This window comes from Neopsephotus bourkii, unplaced genomic scaffold, assembly GCF_033783945.1.
Source record: "Neopsephotus bourkii isolate Nb327-2 ecotype Australia unplaced genomic scaffold, CSIRO-AGI_Nbou_v1 NB_1067, whole genome shotgun sequence".
In the NCBI taxonomy this organism is placed as follows: domain Eukaryota; kingdom Metazoa; phylum Chordata; class Aves; order Psittaciformes; family Psittacidae; genus Neopsephotus; species Neopsephotus bourkii.
In genome coordinates this window covers 3028855-3041509 of record NW_026901555.1, presented here as the reverse complement: position 1 = coordinate 3041509, position 12655 = coordinate 3028855, and the positions used below count along the sequence as shown (strand labels likewise).

The 12655-nt window shown below is 55.7% G+C and overlaps 1 protein-coding gene across 1 annotated transcript; it reads left to right on the top strand.

Annotated features, from left to right (window-relative positions):
* Positions 1–5265: 5265 nt before the first annotated feature.
* ARR3 (arrestin 3) lies at positions 5266–12571 on the top strand. Its single transcript, XM_061361949.1, has 15 exons — positions 5266–5314; positions 5843–5873; positions 6240–6300; positions 6462–6506; positions 6946–7145; positions 7256–7315; positions 7546–7613; positions 7927–8062; positions 8163–8247; positions 8354–8426; positions 8924–9061; positions 9572–9655; positions 9942–9965; positions 10045–10097; positions 12046–12571. Exons 1-15 carry the CDS (start codon positions 5298–5300, stop codon positions 12201–12203), a joined length of 1233 nt encoding a protein of 410 aa, XP_061217933.1. The 5' UTR covers positions 5266–5297; the 3' UTR covers positions 12204–12571.
* The last annotated feature ends 84 nt before the right edge of the window (positions 12572–12655 follow it).

Sequence of the window (12655 nt, the reverse complement as noted above, 5' to 3'; positions counted from 1 at the left end):
CCTCCCGCGGGGCCGCTCTGCCCGTCACACGGTGACGGAGGGGTGGCAGCGGGGGGTCAGCAGCACCCGCACGGATGGACCCAGCCTGTGCCCCACCACCGGGACCGCGGCTCCGTGCCCTGTGCTGCTCGCTCGGCACCGCGGCCGCCGCCGCGCTCTTCCTCCTCCTCTGCTCTCGGCACTGCCGGGACCAGCCTCTCGCTCCTCCTCCAGCTCCAGCCCCGCTACGGGGGGAAGCCTGGGGCTGAGCATGGCCGGGTGCAGGCAGGAGCAGTCCTGAGCAGGGGCTCAGCCCCCCACTGCTCATCGTATCCTGGGGCAAGGGGCAGTGGGGGACAGAGCCCAGTCCTTTGGGCAGGACCATGAGAGAAGGGATGGACAGTGGTGGGGGACAACAGCAAGCCCCTGAAGTGTGTTTGGGGTGGTGGGCAGCCTACAGGCAGCGACTGAGCTGCCCACTGCTGGAAACCTTGCTGCCTGCACTGGGGCTGAGCTCTGCTGCTGGCTGCGTGGAGGCAGAGATGCTGTGGGCATCGGGTGGCCAAGCGAGCCAGGCGCCCACAGTGGCATTCATGTCACGCTGTCTGTGTGTGCAATGCCTGCAGGCAGAAGGGAAGTGGGGTTTGGAGGCTCCTGGGAAGGGGTCAGGAAGGAGGAAGGCTTTTCCTGAGAGCACAGGGCTGTAACCAGCACCGGGGTTCCCTCCTGGTACCTCCTGCCTACAGACCCAGAGGTTTTGCTCCTTGTGGCAATGAGTGAGCCATGCGCATGCTGCTGCTAGGGTGATTAGCACAAGTTAATTACAGGTAAGTAGCACCGTCTGCCGCCAGAGCACTCAGGAGCATGGGGGCTGCTCTGAATGGAGACAGGACAATGGGCTCCTGCCGGGGGGGATGAGGGTGAGGATGGAGTGCCCTGCCAAGCCATGCTCCTGGCTTTCTGCTGCTCTTGCATCAGGAGCCATGGGCCACGCAAAGGGACTGCTCCTCGCCACCAGCCCATTGGTGCAGACATGGCAAAAGCCCCTGCCATGGCTTCCTACCGGGCTCCCAGCCTCAAGAGGAACCGGTGGTAGGGCCCACTGAGAAGTCAGGCAGTCTGCTTGATTTTGGGATGGAGGCCCTGGGCCACAGGGCAGTGGCTGCCATGGGGACACACAGTGATGGCAGGTGTGTGCAGAGGTGGCAGCAGCAGACCCCCATTCCTGCCGGAGACCCACATCCTGCCAGAGACCTGCTCCCACCAGCACCGCTCTCTCTGTTATTAACAGAGCGGCAGCGCGGAGGTGCCCGGCTTCGGATTAACGCCGTCTGTGCCACCTAATCTGGATCAGGGGAGGAAGCCCTGGAGCTCTGAGGGGCTTTGAGGAATCAGCGGCATCGTCTGTGTTTATGTAAGGTGGCTGCGGTCTGCGGTGCCAGGTGCGGAGCAGGGACGTTGCCAGAAGCACCAGCACTCAGGGAGCCCTGCCAGCACCGCGGACACTTGGATGGTAATGCGGGTTCACCAGTGCCACCTTGCTGGGTGGCTCCAGCTCCCCCCAGGCTCCCTTCAGGCATTGGAACTTGATGCCCACCCATGGCAGTGCTGGAGTCACCATCCCTGGAAGTGTTCACAAACCGTGCAGACAAGGCCCTCAGTGACATGGGTTAGCGGTGGCCTTGGCAGTGTGGGGGTAAAGGTTGGACTTGATGATCTTAAAGGTCTTTTCCAACCTGGTTGATTCCATGATTCAGAGGACAGACCCTGCAGGCAAAGTGGGAAAGATGTGAGAGGCTCCATGGCTGTTCCCTGGGCGACAGGACACTTAAGGGCACTGGATGCCAGGGATAAACCAGATGTCTGAGCTGTGCATCACAGCACCTAGACCTGGAGGGACAAGTGGGATGAGACATATGAGAGCAGCCTTTGGCCGTTTATTAAACAGGAAAAAGGAAGAAGCTCTCTCTCATTTCCCTATTATTTTTAACAAGGTGCTGCATCCCCCAGCTTCTTCCCCGGTGCTTGGTTCAGAGCTCAGTGCAAGGGAAGGGATGTGGCCTGTCTGTCTCACCACTGGTTTGGGGAGGGGAAATATCTTCCCCCCACATGGGCAAGGGGGGTCTCCCTGGCTGAATCCACCCAGTCAGGATTAAACCGAGCTGAAGCAATCTGTTCTCCAAGCTCACCATGCTCCGCAGCCCCTGCAGCCAGAGCGCCTGTGAACAGCACCGCTCTCAGGGGCCTTATTAAGAGCCTAATGAAGAGCAGCAAACAGAGAGCTCAGGACGAGGTGCCCGGGGCATGGCGCTGGGGGTGGGCACTGCGCTGTCCCCCCGGTGTCCAGGTGGGGCTGCCTCCTCCTGCTCTTCCCCTCGCCAGCGGGGAGGTCACAGTTCACGTGTCCCCCTGACCTTGGCAGAAATAGCACCCACTAAGCTGCAAACTAAGAAGCTCTCCGGTGTGCAATTAAAGAGATCACAAGTCCCGTCCTTTGCGCAACGTGTGTGACAGCTAAAGCCCTGGGCAGTGGGGCTGGTGGGGATGGCATGTCCTGGTGGCCCCTGGTGGCTACCAGTGGCCCATAGGAATAGGGACACAGGTGGGCTGCGTTTGAGAGGAGCTGGTACCCAGGTGATGGAGGTTGTTAGGCTGATGCAGAGTGCAGGGAGGAGATTATGGCTGTGTCTCCATCCCAAGGCATCCTGACCCTCTGGGGTCTGAGCCAGGACCAAGTGTGTGCTCGAAGTGAAGGGTCTGGCTGAGCAGGCAAGGGCTTGAGAGATGCTGGAGGTGAGGAAGATGAGAGGGGCCTTGCTGGAGCAGTTTGCAGGCTGCCCTGGGCTGCCCTTATAGTCTGTGCTCTGTCCCTAGGGTCAGCTCAGGGGCAGCATCCATGAGCATCCTGCAGCCACCTCTCTGGGATTGGGATCCCCTGCACTGGCTGCAGCCAAGGAAGAACAGCAGTGAGGAACGCTTCTCTCCTGGCTGGCATAAGGCAAATTCACTCTGTGCTTTCAAGAGTTTTCTATTTGCAGCAGCAAGCCTTGAATTAATGATGTGCTAATAGGGTCAGGTGAGGACAGCCTGTGGTGTTATGAAATGATGTGGGGCTGAGCAGGTTGCCCAGGGGTGCTGGGGGATGGTGACAGGTCTGTGTCCCATCACTGAGGGATGGCTGGCCCTTTCCTGCTGCCTGCAGGGGGAAACACCCTGGTGTGGCAGCTGCCACTGCAGCCCTGAGCCTCATGTGTGTCTCTGATCTTGTACACCAGCATCCCTATAGCAAGGGTGTCCCATGTGCCCTGCAGCAGTGGATCACCACTAGGTGTCTAGCCACATGGGCATATTGGCCATGCAAGAAGCTGCCTGCACCTCCTGTCCATCAATTGGCCATCCAGCAAAGTGCATGAGGGAGGGATAAAACTGGACACATCTGTCTCTGCCATCTCCATCCACCCTTGTGCCCAGGGCTGGCCCTGCTCCACTTGCCATGGGAGCAGCTATAAACAGTTGCCATGGAAATCTGCCCCTGCCCACCAGGAGCAGAGCTTCCACCTCAATTACCATCACCTTGCTCCTAAGCCTGCTTTGCCAATCTCCATAAGCGGCTTTCCCAGGACTCTAGTCGAAGCTGTATTTATAGCTCACTCTTACTTATGGAGCGTCTCTCCAACTAATAAACTAATAGGATTCTTCCTGAAAGTACCTCTCCCGAGGTACACACACACACACCCCTGCATCTCCAGCCAAAGATCAGATGCCAGGGGAGGGACCATCAGAGGGGTATAAGAAGCTTCAGGTCTGGAGCATTCTGTTGTGACTGCGTGACAGCAGGACGTGCTGGGAGAGGAAGAGGAGAGCGTCTGCCTGCCTGCCTGTCTGCCTGTCTCTCCACCTGCCGGGTGAGTGCTGCCTGGGCCCTGCAGGTGCTCTGGGGCACTGATTCTGCTGTTTGATCGAACACTTGGCAGCAGGGACATTGGGGCTGGACTGGGGCTGGAAGGAGAGTGGTTTGGGGCTGAAGGGAGATAAATGTGGCCAAAAGGATTTCAGTGTTGGCCGACACAGAGGGCATGGGTGAAGGGGTTCAGTAGCAGCAAGAGAGAGCTTAGCAAAGTAGGAGGGGACAAGTCCCCTCTCTGGATCTTGGGAGATATGGAGTTCAGCTCTTCTCTCCTCCACCTTTCATCACTTCATCTCCAGTTCCTGGATCCTGGAGAAGGCTGAACCTGTGGCACTGCTCTGCTGCTCCCACTCCCTTCACAACTTTTCTTGCTTCTGCCCAAGAAACCGTAGAGGTGAGTATGCCCAAGCTTCACATCCCAAAGCACTTGATGGCATCAAAGATCCTGTGTTTGGGACTAATCCCTTGTTTTTCCATGGGGAAGAGGATAATCTCCTCCCCCCTGTATCAACTTCTTTCTCCTCAGCGTCCCTGTGGTTGTGTAAAGAGGCAATGTGCCCACGTGCCCCTGGGGCTTAGAATCCTGCCTGGGCTTAAGCTCTGCTAACGTCAAGAGCTACCTAACTTTAAGAAGCTGAGTTCATCCCATCTAATATCCCGGTGATCAGCTGGTGATCAGTGTGGTAGTTATGGTTTAATTCTGGACATCAGGCTCAAGCAACCAAAACACAGGCAGCACCAGTGAGCAACTGGCCAGCGTGAAGACAGACCTGCAAGAGCTGCCCTCCCGGAGCCATCCCTGGCACTGCCAACCAGGAATGGGGATGGAGGGGCTGTGGGTTGGGGCCATGCACCCCGAGAATCCCCCTGCCCCCAGGGGGAATGTTAAGGTGCCCTTTACCTTTCTGCTTATGGTTTCCTCACTCACTGGTGAGTGAGGGGACAAAACAAGCCTGCTCCTGCTGTTCAGCAATGCCACCAATTCCTTGCAGAAACCAGAAATTCATAAAATTGAAACTCTGTAAGCTCTTTTGCTCATTTTCCTGCCTTTTCCAAACTTGATCCCTTCAGAGTTACTTGTGAGCTTCCTATTTTCTGAAGCCTGCCTACCTGGAGCATTGCTCTCCCCTTTTCTCTTCCACCTCCTCTTCACCACTTTTTCAGCAGGGGGAAGGGGTTTTCTCAGCTTGGCTGCCCCACTGGGTCACAGAACTACCGTGTGCCTCATGTGCTGTCTCGAAGCTGAACCTGGAGCATCCGAGCGCTGCCAAGGCAAAAGGCCCAGCAGTGCTCTGCAAGTGTGTTAGGACAGGGATGATTCTGTCCTGCTGCAGTTGCCCCTTCTCCACCGCCTCACCCAGCACCTCTCCATCTCCCCACAGATCCCCACCTGCACAGCCACTGACTTAGAATGGCAGACGGAGCAAAGTAAGTGTTTTGTTTGATTTGTTTTAATTGGGATGGAGCAGTGTTGCTGCAGGACAGGAGCAGAGGGAGAAAAGGAACCCCCTGGCTCCCCTCATGAGCCAATACATGAGCTCACTGTAGAGAGATTGAGCCATTGTAGAGCCAACAAAACACATTCTCTTTTCTTCTGTGTGTTGGTGCTTTCTCACTTGTTCTTAAGACACAGACAGCTAACGCACCCCCTCCTCAACAGCCATGCTTGGAGCTCAGTCAGCAGCATGACATCTCCGTGGGTAGCCTGGTGAATGGGGTGGGTTTGGCTCTGAATCTGCAGGATACCAAAATTCCCAAGGGCAGGACATCCTGTGCATGCTCTGGCACAGGTCTTGGAGATGCACCATGCTTGCAGGCTTGCAGGGAAGCCTGCTTCTCCTTGCTCCAGGGAGAAGAATGGTAACCCCCCTCCCTCCCTGTCCTGGGAGTGGGATGTGCCACCTCATCCAGCCTCATCCAGGGTTCCCAACATGTCTGTCTGTGTCTCTTCTGCAGGGTGTTCAAGAAGACCAGCCCCAACAGCAAGGTGAGTCCATGCACACAGAGAGGGGACCACGTACCCCATCCTTGGGTGTGAGTCAGCCTAAGTGCGGGCTGTGCTGGGTCTCCTTTGAGGTGGCTCGCCCATCGGATAGGAGATAGGCTGGGTTTCCCTTCCCTTTGAAACCTGACTGATTCCTGCTATGCCTGCTCTGATGCCATCATAGGGCTCACTTTTCAAAATAGAGATGAAAAAAACCCAACTCTATGAACCTTTAAATGCAAGGCCTGGTCCAACATGCTATCAGCAGGGTTAATGAGCCCCATGATAAAACTCAAGGATTGAAAATTTTGGATAATTCAATGGCAAACACCTATTTCCCTCTTTCTTTTAACCATGTGCTGCCTCCAGCTATCCATCTACCTGGGGAAGAGAGACTTTGTGGACCACGTGGATTCAGTGGACTCTGTAGGTGAGTGGAGCCATGCCTCTCGTGGAGAGAGAAGCACAGGCAACGCTTGGTCACCTTCCCAGCTGGTGGACAGATGGGTGGAACATAGGAAATGCTGTGTTTCTGCAAGGATCTGCCCAGGCAGCTGAGCTCACTGGCCCTTCTTCTCTGTTTGTCTGCAGATGGTGTCTGCCTGATCGACCCGGAGTACCTGAAGGACAGAAAAGGTATTAATACAGAAACCCCCACATTTTAAGGGGAAGAAATGGAAAGCAGTGCAAAGCTCTTCAGCAACCTGGGACTGGAGGCAGGTTAAAGCTGCCATGTCTACAGGGTCATATATAGCTCCTTGTACATCAGGGTCCTGGAAGCTGACCTGGAGGGGAAGGCTGCCTCTTTCCTCTCATCTCTTCTGCCTGGGGCACTGGCTCTGAAGCTACTTGTGTCTTGCAAAAAGATGTGTTAACTTCATCAAGTCAATCTGTAAATCAAGTGAATCTGTAAACTTAGTGCTGGAGGTCCAGGTCCTGAAAGCAGTCGTGTGTCTGCTGAAGAGATGTTAAAGTAGTTTTCTTTCTTTCTTCTTTATTTAACACTTTCCCCATGCCTCCCCTTTATCTTACCTTCTTCCTAACCCTGTTCCTCTCTGTTTCCATCCCACTTCAGTGTACGTGACGCTGACCTGCGCATTTCGCTATGGCCGAGATGACCTTGACGTTATTGGACTGACCTTCAGGAAGGACCTCTATGTCCTCACCACCCAGATCTTCCCACCGGTGCCGGACCAGACACCCAAAACCCTCACTCCTTTGCAGGAGAAGCTGATGAAGAAGCTTGGGGAGAATGCCTACCCCTTCACCTTTGAGGTAGGGGATGCTCTACCCTCCCTGATCACACACCCCCATGGTGTGCACCAGGGCTCATCTCTGGGCACACTCGTTATTCACTTTCTTCTCTCTTTCCCTGTTCTGCCCAGATTGCCACCAACCTGCCCTGCTCGGTCACCCTCCAGCCAGGACCAGATGATGTGGGAAAGGTGAGCTGCTGTCCCTGACCCATGTCCCTGAACCCATTCCCTCTGGCAGAAGGTTAGGTTGTGGGGTGCAAATAATGAAAGCTAATTCTCTTCCATGGCATTATGGCCCATGGGTGAGGGTTGGGGGGGAAGGATTGATGGACTTGGGACCAGCATCTCCAGGGATGCAGTGGGGAAAGGAGGAGTAGCTCTGAGCTCCCCCTGCTTAGTGACCATACATGTCCCCACAGGCCTGTGGTGTGGACTTTGAGGTCAAAGGATTTTGCGCTGAAAATCTGGAGGAGAAAATTCACAAGAGGTATTTGCAAGGGATCCCTTTCCTGCTCCGTGACCCTAAAACCAAACCATGGGATCATTCTGGGGTAACCATCTCAGGAGTTGGGCCAAGGACGTGCCATCAGCCTCTGCCGTGCTTGGGTGAGGTACTTCACCTGAAGGAGTGGCAGTGATCCCCATGTCAGTATCCAACATGTCCTAAGAGCAGGCTGCAGCTTGCATCCTTTGCTAGATACACTGTGATGTCCCCAAAGATGGCCAAAGTGCCCCCCTAGAAGGCTGTATTGACATGTCCCTGCCAAGAAGACTGGGGGTGACCGCTTCTTGTCCCGCAGGAACTCGGTGCGCCTGATCATCCGCAAGATCCAGTTTGCACCCCTGCAGATGGGGCCAGCCCCAAAGTCGGAGACCACCCGGCAGTTCATGATGTCTGACAAGCCCCTGCACCTCGAAGCTTCCCTGGATAAGGAGGTCAGTACAGAGCCTATCCCCTGGCTCGTGCCACCATGTGCATCCCCAAGGATGGGGACCAGGGTGCCCGATCACACAACCAAGCTTCTTCCTACTGCAGATCTATTACCATGGAGACCCCATCAATGTGACCGTCAACATCAACAACACCACCAACAAGATCGTGAAAAAAATCAAGATCTCAGGTGAGAGGGGCAGGAGGGGCACAGCACTCACCACATCCCAGCCTCCCCGTCAGACATGGGGACCTCTGCCACATCACCAAAATTGCTCCCACTTGTCTTTCCTCAGTTGAGCAGATCACAGACGTGGTCCTCTATTCTCTGGATAAATACACAAAGACTGTGTGCACTGAGGAGATAAAGTAAGTAAAAAGGGGCTGGGGATGGTGCAGCATCACAGCCAGAGGGAGGAAGAGAAAGGAGGAGGAGGAGGGGAGAGTGATGGTTTTACATCAGGCAGCAGAAATATCAGGGTTAGCAGAGCAGATGCAGAGGAAGCGGAGGAGAGGGAAGGCTGTGGATGCTGTGCCCCCAGCATAAGCAGGTGGGAGGTCCCTGGGGGACAGTGCACAGCTGCCCCCTGGCCACTTCCTCTCCTCACTTTGCATGTCTGAGGCCAGCCACAGCCTCTGAACCTCTGAGGACGAGGAGGGCCAGGGCAGAGGTGGGGGACAGAAAAAAGAAGTGGTTGTACATGGGAATGAAAGGAGGAAACAGGCCCAGGCAGCTGCGTGGGGAGGGCAGGGTGGGATGTCTGGCTCTGCCAGCGTGCCTGGCACAATGTTGGGTATCCCCAGTGAGTGCTGAGCACCCAGCAGGCTGGTGCTGGCTCTGAACTCTCCTTTCCAACCCCTTCCAGTGAGACCGTGGCGGCCAACTCCACCTTCTCCAAAACGTACTCTGTCACCCCCTTGCTCTCGGCCAACCGTGAGAAGCGAGGCCTGGCTCTCGATGGCAAGCTCAAGCACGAGGACACCAACCTGGCCTCCACTACCATGTAAGAGCCAGGTGGGCTCCCCCTGCTCCCCACCACAGCTGGACCCATGCCTTGCCCTGAGTCTGGCAGCTTCCCGCTGCTCAGGATGCTCTGGGCTCCCACCAAGGATCCCCCACACCTCCTGTGCCTGAACCCAGTCCACCCAGCTGGAAAATGTGACATGACCACAGACCCACCTTTCCATCCTGTAGAAGAGGCGTAGCCTCCCAGTCCCAACCACTGTCCAAAGCCCCTGTATCCCTCTACACAGCTGCATCAGGTCTTGTTTCCGGAGTAAATTCCAGCTCACACATCTCAAGTGACCTCCAGAAACTGCTCTGTGGCTTCAGCCAAATGACCTGCCCTCACCTCTCTTTTCCCACCACATTGTGTTGTCCTCTTGTGCTAAACCCCAGCGCACCCACATGAAAGAGGGCACAGGGACAGCCCTGGGAGCTGCTGGGGAGGGGAGCAGACAGGGTATGCAGGCAGCACTGCCCACCTCACCACCCCACTCTGCCTTTTTCCTAGCCTGAGACCTGGCATGGACAAGGAGGTGCTGGGCATCCTGGTGTCCTACAAAGTGAAGGTCAACCTGGTGGTGTCCCGAGGAGGGTGAGACTGCGGGCGTGAGGTCAGGGAATATCCTCTTGGGCTGTGATGTGGAATCTTTCACCACTGGGCAGATGACAAAGGGACTCACACCCCTGGCCTCTCCCCTCCTCCCTGGGCCATGGAGCAGCTGGGCACTGCGCTGTCCTCTGACTCCCACTCCTCCGGCCCCATCATCTCTGCCCTTCACCCCTATTATACATCATCTTCTACCTTGTTATAAAGCAAAGTCTAATACTCCCCTCCTCTGCCTTGGCTGATTTCTGTCCCTTCTCTCCTGCTGCCACAGCATCCTGGGGGATCTCACTTCCAGGTAAGGGGAGAGCTGCCTGTGGGGCTGAGCACGATGTGGCACTGGATGGGTTTATTGAAACACATGTTTTCCCTTCCAGCGATGTTGGCGTCGAGCTGCCTGTCATCCTGATGCACCCAAAGCCTGCCGATGGTAAGTAGTGCCTGGATGCTGCTGACACTCAGGGGAGGAAAAGGCAGTCCCCATTCAGAGGTGAATTTGTAAAAGCAGTGCCTCTGTGCAGTGGGACTGTGTGACTGTGGCTGTGTGACAGGCAGAGCTCCTCTGGCTCTGTGGCAGCCTCTGTCCAGGACCAGTGTGGGAGCAGCTGCCACCCATCCCAACAGCTCTTTCCAGAAACACACCTGAGCATTAAGAAGAGATGTTAGCTGAGATGTCCTTTCTGTACTAACTAACATCTGTCTCTCTTCCAATCCTTGCCTCCCTGTGCTGTGCTTATCAATGGAGTACAGATAAGCCAAGGTAAAGAAACACTTCCAGTGTTTCCTCTAACATATAAACCACAGAGACCCATCACAAATAGATGTGACGCCTCATTCCAGTTTGAGGTTACATCCTTGGATTAAATCATCCATGCCCCAAAGCTCTGAGCCCCCATGCAGCAGCAGACAGGATGGCACCCCCCACAGCAGCAGGCAGCAGGAGCATTGTCACAGTCTAGGAGGACTCAAATGCTGGGCTTGGCACACGCTCTGCAAATTCTCAGGGCTTATTTTACAACTCTCCTTGCTCCAAACACGCAGCATCTTCTGCAGCAAGCCCAGGCCTTGCCTTGTCCCTTGGAAGCAGCTGGCAGTGCTGTGTCTCCCAGTCACCACTGGATATTATGTCCCCTATGGCCTTGGTCCCCATCCTCCCCATGCTGAGGTCCCTGAGCTGCTGGAAGCAGGGCTGGTTATGGCCTCATGCACTCCTCACTGCCAGAGTCCTCCTCCCACCACATGAGCTTATTCCAGCTGAAGCCACAGCTGGGATTGCTTCCCTCTGGGAAGCTGCAGCATGCCAAACCCATTCCTGGCAGCCATGCCTGGCAGCCACAGCCACCAACCAGCCCCACAGCCGGCCCTGGCCTGCAAAGCCCCCAAAGGCTGCTTTCGTGTCTGGTTACACCCTGCAACGGGACTTGAGCACTGGGATTTGGGGCCTGGAAACTCAGGCTGTAACTGCAAGGTTTTCACACCAAAGCCTATCGGTTTCCCAGCTCAGCGAGGATGTTTAAACTTCCAGAGGAGGAAGTCTCTTGGCCTGTCCCCACCATCACTCCCTGTAGATTTTTGTCAAGGGGTTTCACATTCTCAAGCTTTTGGAATCAGTTTTGCTGACTCTTTTTTTTCCATTTTCTTTGCCCACTTCTCATTATGTGGCTCTCCCTTGATGTCATCTGCTGCTTGCCTTTCGCAAGAAGGTAACTAATCTCTTTGTCTCCACTTCAATTTCTTTTCCTTCTCTTTTTTCCCTTGACAATGTATAATATTGTCCTTAAAAACTGGTGAAAGTCACAGGCGGGAGCCCAGCTCCTCCAGTCACGCACGCTCACAGTTAAGCCAGTGATCAGCCCTGGGTTTGTGTACTCAGGTCAGGCTGTGGGGCACAGTGAGCTGGCTGTCCCCTGCAGCGTGTGGGGTGACAGGGCAAGGTGAGCACTGCATTATCCCCAAGTAGAAACAGGGTTAGGATGTGGGTGTTTGGGTGTCAGCAGGGATTTCATAGAATTCCAGGTTGGAAGGGACCTCAAGGATCATCTGGTCCAACTTCCTAAGCAGAAAATGACCTAGTCTAGACACTCAAACACCTTGTCCAGGCAAATCCTAACAGTGTCCAGTGCTGGGGAATCCACCACTTCCCAGGGGTGATTATTCCAACAGCTGGTTGTTCTCATTGGGAAAATTTTTCCTCTTGTGTCCACCTCAGTTTAACTTGTGCCCATTACTCCTCGTCTTTTCCAAGTGACCCCTTGTAAAAAGGGAGTCTCAGTCTTCTAAGATTTTGCCCTCTTCACTGCGGTGCGCCCCAGGCATCCAGCCAGCGGGCGCCCCATGGCCACCTCTCCATGCTCACCACACTCTGCTCTCCCTTCCAGCGAGGAGGACATCGTCATCGAGGAATTCGCTCGCCACAAACTCAAGGGGGAGAAAGACGATGAAGATGAGAAGGAGGAGGCTGACAAAGAGGAAAGCTAAGCTGCCGCCTGCTCGCACATACAGCCACCCGTCCCACCCGCCCTGGTTTGGGGCATAGATGCCCATAGCATGTTCCCCGCTGTACCACACGCGGTGCAGACCCTGCCGTGTGTTCCCCTAGCTGCACCTCCTTCCCCAGGCTCCCTGCACCGACTCCAAGCCCTGGTTGGGGCGGTAGGAGCCGCTGCATCTCCTCCCGGTACCCTGGAAAGCCCGAGTGCGTGCAGGACGGTGCCCGCACCTTCTTCACCCATAGGCGCCAGCGAAGGCACGGGGAGAGTGGGCCGGAGCCCACCGCCATCAGCGTGTTTGTCGTTTGCCTGCGTGCTGCAATACTCTGTGACACCGTTATCAATAAACCCGCCCCAGTGGCCCGGTGCAGGCTCCGTGTGGTGGTCCCGGGGCCGCGGAGGAGCCTGAAGCGAGCGGGCGGACTGGGGGTTCCTCGGAGCAGAGGAAGGAGGGCGGGGAGGGGGAAGTTGCAGGACGCGGGCCCCACACACAGGCCTC

Bases quoted from the DNA above. Each gene is read 5' to 3' on its own strand.
- ARR3 (XM_061361949.1), top strand. The intron at 5,874-6,239 runs GTGAGTCCATGC...TGCTGCCTCCAG, and splicing joins AGACCAGCCCCAACAGCAAG to CTATCCATCTACCTGGGGAA. The intron at 9,062-9,571 runs GTAAGAGCCAGG...CCTTTTTCCTAG, and splicing joins AACCTGGCCTCCACTACCAT to CCTGAGACCTGGCATGGACA.